Here is an 8,160-nt window from a genome sequence, read left to right as displayed (position 1 = left end):
CAGCGACAAGCAATCATCAGCTGTGAACGTCGATTCCCAAGTTTGTTTTATCCCATTGAACAGGAATATAGCAACCTATTTTTATGAAGTATAGATGGCATCTAAGATACACGTTCAAGTTTGCTGCCTGAACACAAACGGAAACCGTCAAGTCTCATGTAGGCTACCTATACGTTCATCTCCGACCCGAAAATACCTTGCATCCTAAAAAAAATCATACATTAATCATGCATCACATAGATAAGTATATAAGCCGTGCAATCGTGACATGCCACTTTTACTACGGCCGTGTATGAAGTGAACAGCCCATACAATCTACAGTGTGGAAGTCAGGCATGGCACCAACGGTGATGGGGCTTTATATAGTGCAGGTGCCAAGTTGGGCCGCATTTTAAGTGTACAGCGTATAGGACAGTTATGTGACAGTAGCTGAACAGTAAAACTCAACACTTCAAGTGTATGCTATACATTGCGACTAGCCTACTGTTACATATATTTTGTATAACCTGTTGCAGTATATAGGCTACCTATTATTATGTTGTCTAACATTTGACATCACGGTGGCGAAGTTCCTATACGTTAGGGTTAACATATTTTGAGATCCGTAAAAGAGGACACACTGAACAAGCTGCAGAAGTTGCTATAGCGAACGGCAAAAAGGGTGATTTTTAATTTCACACAGCCAATTTCATTGGGTTGATTAAATAAGGTCCTTTTTCCAACTCGAATCCCGAGATACCCGTCAATTCGGATCTCATTTCGCGCGATTCGTGGTCTTTTGTGCCATTTTAGGCTGAAAAAGAGGACAAATGGCCAAAAAGGAGGACGTTTGGACAAAGGGAGGACATTTCTTGAAAAGGGAGGACAAATCCACACAAAGGGGGCTCTATGGTGACGCTACAAAATACGTAGACTTGGCCTATTCTGGTAACCATGACTGACACTGGTACATTTTTCCAGCGAATCTAAACCTATAGTTAAAGCGTAATAGCAACACTTCAGAATGGATGCAAAGGAATCCGAAGCAAATAATCAAGGTGCAATGCTTCAACAACCGCAACCTGAATATGCGCCATATCCTATACCTCCGACGGAATACCAGCATTCTGGAGATACAAACCAAGGTCAAATGCAACAAAAGCCGGGTTATACAACTGCCCCAATACCTCCACCACAAAACCAGTACGCGGCATATCCCAACCAAGCTTATGAGCCTGGCGTCGTTGTAAACGAACCAGCGATTCAGTATTATCCACAACACATGGTAAGGATGCAGCGACGCTTTTTCAAGCAACATATTTCCGACAGCATTCCTGTAAAACTAAGCTCAGCGTATAAATATAATTCTGATCAGAATCTTTGGAATTTGATTACATATAATGATCCTTCACTTTATGCGACAGGACAACGTATGACATACGCTGATCGGATATTTACAAAACATGTTATGCATATCGACTGGTAATAAATTAAACGATTTGAAAGTTCATTTCGCAGTCTTATAAGCCACTCTACATCACGTTAGTCAGCTAGCTGATATTTTTCGTGAACTATAGTGGAATCAATCTTACTGATATTATTGGTGTCAACATAGGCCTACCAAATATACATATGTCTTTAACTCGAATGTTCCTATACAGGTATATGATGAAGCATTTTTATTTCATTTCAGGTAGGTGAACCACCAGTACCAAACTACTTATACTTATCCATCTTCACGACACTATGCTGTTGCTGCTGCCTGGGGATAGCAGCGATTGTCACTTCGAGTCAGGTATAATAAATAGATAGTTTTTATCAGTAACATAACAAAAACTCCTAATTATGACCGCGTCTCGTTGGCCAAAGCCTTCGACATTGGTATGCCCTTAAAATCTGAGCCCCGCCAACACAAAAAAATTTTTTCATCCAATGTAAAATTGCAATGAAATGTCGGACTTGGCCGAGTCATGCACAATAATTCGTGTACAAGTTGAGCCATTTTCTGTAGTTCGGGAAAAAGACTCAAGTCAAGTCGAGTCACCAAAACATCGCGACTCGAATCAGAGTCTAGTCGAATCGTGACGGGTGTCATTACAACCCTGATACCAGTGTTGGGATGACTCGAGTCAACTTTTCGTGTGACTTGACATGACTCGAGTCAGTTTGCTAAAATGACTTGACTTGACTTGACTCGGAGTATCAGAAATGTTGATTGACTCGTGACTCGGAGCAAAATTTACGAGTCAATTTCAAGTCATCAAGTATAATCGCGGTGTCGATAGAAATCACTGTATCTTGAATATGGTCGGATTGTTCGCGAAACGCTGGTATAACCAGTGAGAGCGACTAATCATTCAATGATCGTGCGTTTCACCAATCCTCCATTATCGTTCTTTCACAAATAAATCAACCGCAAACGAAGTGATCAAAGCTTATGTTGCCGTAACCCAGTATAGCAAAGTAATTTATTAGCAAAATGTCTATTTCTGTTCTCTGTTATTACCTTAACCAGACCTCTTGTTTTATCGAAATTTAATTCGAAGATAGTTGGAAGTTCTCATCCATTGGCGGTATTGTATTGCATGTTATTAATTATTTTCTCTGTTCTTTATTGTGACAGGTAACTATAAACTGAGGTTATGCAATTACTTGCGTAGTTTGGGAGCACTACGTATATGTGAGCGATACAGCGTCTTCTTGCTTGTATATTTAACTCCATGTTCAATTGTTCATTCATCGGTTCAGAATCAATGACCACTCGATCTATATTTCAGAGAGTCACTAAAATGCAATGAAGTTATCATGCCTCATACTTCAGTCGTTTGCAGTGTTTTGGCCGATTCACATATCAACTCTGTAATAAACCCTACGCGGTTCGGGTCTGATCGAGCTCGCTGGGGGAGAAAGATATAACTTACAAGTCAAACATATAGTGTATCGTGAAAAAGATCTTGCATGCCGCAATTAGCCCTTATACCAGGGGTTGCCAACCACTGTTATAGCTGGTGCCACGTTGGTATTATTGACAGAATTTTGTAAAAACATTTTAGGAATGGATATGGAATAGGAGCCAGTGTGTTGAAAGTTTCGGCGGTAACAGTAGGTAGCTTAAAAATACCTGGATTTGGAGTACGAGTTGGAGTCGTGGTAACGTTAACTATATGACACTACCCTCCTGGTTTTGACAAATGGACAGGGATTATTCCGACGGGTAATAGTTTAGTTAGAGAAGTTTTTGCAATTTTATTGATAGTGAAAAAATGATGGTAATCGCATATTTATTGATTCCATGGCACGTTTATCATTCGAAATGTAGTGGTGGACGTTGGAAAAACGCATTCTTCCTTTGTTTTCGAAGGCAAATTAAACGTTTTCTGATCGTAGCCGATGCTGTTACGACAAACATGGGCATTCCGCGATGTCGGTGCATCTTGCATCCCTGTCATCATGACATCTAAAATTTGCTTTTCAGGCAAATTCTATGAAGTATTCAGATCCACGCGAAGCAAAGCGTATAGCAAAGACATCCCGCACGCTGAACATTATTGGAATTGTCATCGGCATCATCCTCGCTATCGTTTACGCGGTGCTAGAATTTTCTGTGATGAATTAGTGACACTGCAATGAAAATGTTGTACTATTTTATAAACTCACCAACTTATCATAACGATTCAGAAGGCCTTCTAAACAACCACATCAGCTATATCTCTGATGGGAAGCAATATTGAACTAGCAACCCACAGTCAAAGTATTTGGACACTCTATAACAAAATGCTACTTTCGATTATATAATACTTTCGGTTCACGAAGTATGTGTGCTGTATATATTAGCTATGTAGAAGCGAGCCATTTTATACGTAATTGGTTGTGAGTATGTTTGTACTCTATATATGATGCGATAGCCCGTTCTGGCGATAGAGCCGTGATACAGCAACGCCTTCAACGTATATTCATCTTATGAGGATGGGTTTGTATAAGCATTGCGTAAAAAGCAAGGTCATGTGACGTTGATATGTGAAAAGTGATAAATCACTTTTTTAAGCGATTGTTTACAAACTTTTCGGTACTAGTGAATGAGGTACCCGGAGGTGCTGTCGGCAAGCGAATGATCCGTGTGTGGTAGGTTTGAGAGCGGTAGGTTCACTAGATCTAAACATTCGATTAACCATAATTAGTCTGACCAAAAAAACTTGGGAGGTGGCAACTGAAATATTAGTTTCAACGTATCGTGATCAAAAGCGTCTAATAGTTGTCACATTTGATGACAGTTCTCAGCGAATTGGGACATAATTTTTCGATTCAAAATTCGTGAAAGCACTGTATTTGAGCAGTGGATCATCTGCGCCACCGCGCGTCTAGTATAAACCTAGCGTCGGCCATCATAAATGTATATGATCGAAATGGCGCAAATTCTAATGTTTTTTACTGCATGCCATATGGGATCACTCGATTTTTGTTGCTTTTAACACTAATACCTACCCATGAAAATGAATAATGTGACGCCTTAAGTCAAATTGTAACCATAATAATGAGGGATGTTGTTAACATGCGACCTTTAGATAACGCTCGCAGAAAGATCGTCGACGTTTAAATGCAGGCATGACATTTTTGACGCATGAAGGCCGAAGCTTTCAAGATCGAGATGTTCAGATAGCCGAATAGTCCATTTATTTGCAAAATCGAACCCAGGAATGTACAACAACGAGTTTGTCAAGGTAGTTTGTTCTTGGCATTTGCGGTAGATAAATATAGCCGCAAATGCACATAGAATACTAAATGATGGGACGGGCTTAGCTGTATTGACAGATTTATGCGCAGACGTACGAATGAGCTTGTCAGCAAGTGCCGTGGTCAGTTCGCGATCACCGGATATCGTTTTGGGGTATCGACTATGTATCTTATTCGCCGGGACGCGTGTGTGGGCTGTTATGTGTGCAGCCTCTACAATGACGAATTATTCCAAGGATTGATACGATTTAAGTCGGATATGAATTCTACTCTGTGACTGTAGTCATGGGCGCTGACTTTTATTTTTGCATGGGCTGGAGGCAGGCGCGAAGCCAGGGAGTGTCGAAACCCCCTCTTTTTGAAACGCAAAACCCCGTCCTTTTGAAATGATCAAACACTGACAAGTGACGCCGAGGGTATACGAGTGTATGTAGCGTACGAGAATGGCCAGTCTACAGTTGTTGCAAACGAGGAAATGCTCATCTAATCAGTAATTTCTCAAAATTGCGTCAAGCACAGTAGAGATCTGAGTTTGGCGTCGCGGCATTGATTTGCTCATTATAATGTCAGTAGCGCTGCATTGCTGTGTTTCCCGATAACGATTGGCTAAGCCTTGATAGGGTATTGAATTTGTTGACCATGCGCGGGAGTAACTCCCATTATGTAAACGTACATAGGGCCGTTATCTTATCACGCAATCCTAACCTCCAATTAAAGAAAAAGGCGATAAGTTGCACGAGACTTACTCGAAAAGTTTGTTGTGAGCGAATATGGAGGCAAGGACAATATCCGCAATGAATATAGATCGTTACCTTGATTTTAGATCTAGGATAAGACCGACAGATATTCCAAAATGTTAAGGGCAATATCCACAATGGATATAGATTGGTATCTTGATTTTAGATCCTGGATATGACCGACAGATTTTCCAAAATGATTAGGGCAATATCTAGAATTAAAGACAGTCTATTATATAACCAGATGAATAGGAAAGCCTCAGGCCAGTACTGCTAATATAACTACCTTAGGAAAGTATCCCAAGGATGATCCTGTCCACACATTCGTTTTTCGAAACTAATGTGTCGATGATTGAGTATGAAATTGAAACAGACCCACATTGTTTGCACATTCGGTTTTTGAACTGGATGTGCCCGACAAGTGCACTTATCGCACCATGATCGATACATGCATGCAAATTATTGTATTATAAAGTCATTATAATTACAAATGACGCCGTGGTCTCATATATGTCTATTTAAATGTCTTCTATGTGAGCATCGAGTATGCCCAAATTTTTGTAACAAGAAGAACGGCTGGAAACATGCCGAGAAGGGAATGCCATGCTCGTACCAAGGCCATATTAAGACACTCTGTTGGCCTTATTAAATGACTTTGGAGTACAAAATCTGAAAAATCTGAAAGTGCATAATGACATCCCGAAAAGATTGCTCCTCTAAAATGCTTGATAAAGTGAAATAAAGAAAATAAAAGGAAATCCGGCACAATCATCAATCACTGCCAAGCAAGCAACAATGAACCTAAAAATGGGACGTGCCAGACCAAGCCCGCAAGAAATCACGTTAATGGTAACGGAGAAAGAGACGATCATGACGGCTGCGGAATCAAGAAGAGATGCACAGAATAATTGATTCATGATCAAGGGAGTCAAAGGCCCGTATTCAAAGAGAGGCCTCGAACTCAAACTCAAGGCTTGCTCGACGGAGTAAAGGGTCGCCTGTGCGGACTGTTGTTTATTTAATAGGACATAATAATGCCAAAATCAGGACGGGTTGCCTGTGCGGACTGTTATTTAGTAAGACATAAAATAACATAACATTACGTGTTGCATTTAATGAGCACGTACATAGGTAGTTATAATTGATAAACTTATTATCAAGACCCTCGTAATCACTCGAGTTATGTAAATATTTGGCATCGAAAACAAGGTGTTTGCCTTTGACGATTGCTGGTCAACATACGAATGAATAAAAGTTTAAGGACACCAATACTAAAAGAACCCAGTGAAACAATAGATTGAATTCAAAACATTAGTTCTTACATGACTATTGTAATGGAGTGTGAAACGATAAGACATGTATAAAGTTTTCGGCAGGAAAGGCCGTCACATGAATTATATGTGTAAACCAACCTTGGAGCTTGTTTTCGGCAGGAAAGGCCGTCGCATAAATTATATGCGTAAACAAACCTTGGAGTATTGAAAATGTTTATTAATCGTGTACGATGATGTATAGGTTAAACCATGCCTCGTCTTATAATTGATGAATGATGTGTATGCCAATTTAACCAAGTTTTGCATAGAGTTACCTCATTGCCGCTGCATGATTGGTATTTGGTAGTCTTAAGTTTAGATTTCACGTAATAAGGGCTAGTTTAGAACTTTGGACATAATGGTCATTGGCTGTTTAGAAACAAGATAATGCTACAACTACGGAATACTTCAATGAATATTTACAACAGTGGAATATTTCAAGTCAACATCTACGGATCTATAAGAACGTCGTCAGTGCTACGCAAGAGTGCAAAGAGTGTCCTACGAAGTAGCCCGAACCAAGTGTGGACTACTCGTATAACAATCGTTATTGGAGCTGCACTATAAAAACTCAATTGGTGGCCAGTACGGGGAAACTTTCGGTGTTCAGACGTTGACCAATCGATGCTTACTAAAACGACCATCGTAAAACTTGTACTTGCCGTATCCTTGCTTTCATCGTCTGTATCTCTCCTGATAACATTGGCAGCAATTTATCTGCACGTATCGCCTGGAGCATTTTCTAATCTGTTGAGCGTATTTTTAGGAGCTAGTAGCAGCGAATCCACTGCTTACGTCCAACCCACGAATACGCCGCAAGGATCTACAGTCTTTTACAACGCGTCTTTACCTGGTCCAATACCTTTTGTCAACAGTACTTCCTCTAGTCCAGTGGTTCTCAACCGGTGTGCCGCGGCACACTAGTGTGCCAATTGGACTGCTCAGGTGTGCCGCGAGCAAATGTGGTAAACAATGCCGATGTATAACAAAAAATCCAATTTTTGAGTATGTCATTGCTGGTTTTTCCTATTGAATTTACCCGATCAAGACGGTCGATATACAATCCGATGGAGTGTACAGATATAAGGATGTCGAGACGACCGAAGTTACGGTATCTCAATCTAGTATCTACGACCGAAGTTACGGTATATCAATCTAGTATCTCAATCTGGCGCCCCCATTAGGTCATGGATTGAGCCTTTCTCCGGGCTTTTTATTGTAAAGACGCTCTGAGCACAGAGGGGCGGATAATTTCATAAATCTGCGACGCTTCGTAAGTGGCTATACTGCATTGCCATGAATCAAACTGGGGCCTCCACCGTCACTGGGTGTGATACGCCAGTTTGCCCACATATAGTAGCATTTTGAACGGTGATAACTAAACTCAGGCGATTGGACCG

The 8,160-nt window shown here is 40.6% G+C and overlaps 1 protein-coding gene across 1 annotated transcript; it reads left to right on the top strand.

Annotated features, from left to right (window-relative positions):
* The first annotated feature begins 893 nt into the window (after nucleotides 1-893).
* Nucleotides 894-4,050, top strand: LOC145454664 (uncharacterized). Its single transcript, XM_080332650.1, has 3 exons — nucleotides 894-1,264; nucleotides 1,673-1,774; nucleotides 3,455-4,050. The coding sequence occupies exons 1-3, from the start codon at nucleotides 1,004-1,006 to the stop codon at nucleotides 3,593-3,595; spliced, it is 504 nt and encodes a 167-aa protein (XP_080188776.1). The 5' UTR covers nucleotides 894-1,003; the 3' UTR covers nucleotides 3,596-4,050.
* The last annotated feature ends 4,110 nt before the right edge of the window (nucleotides 4,051-8,160 follow it).

The sequence above is a fragment of the Botryllus schlosseri genome, chromosome 13 (genome assembly GCF_051294905.1).
Source record: "Botryllus schlosseri isolate E-star chromosome 13, Bs_hap1, whole genome shotgun sequence".
In the NCBI taxonomy this organism is placed as follows: domain Eukaryota; kingdom Metazoa; phylum Chordata; class Ascidiacea; order Stolidobranchia; family Styelidae; genus Botryllus; species Botryllus schlosseri.
Note: the sequence above shows the minus strand (reverse complement) of the source record. Positions and strands in the feature narration are given on the sequence as shown.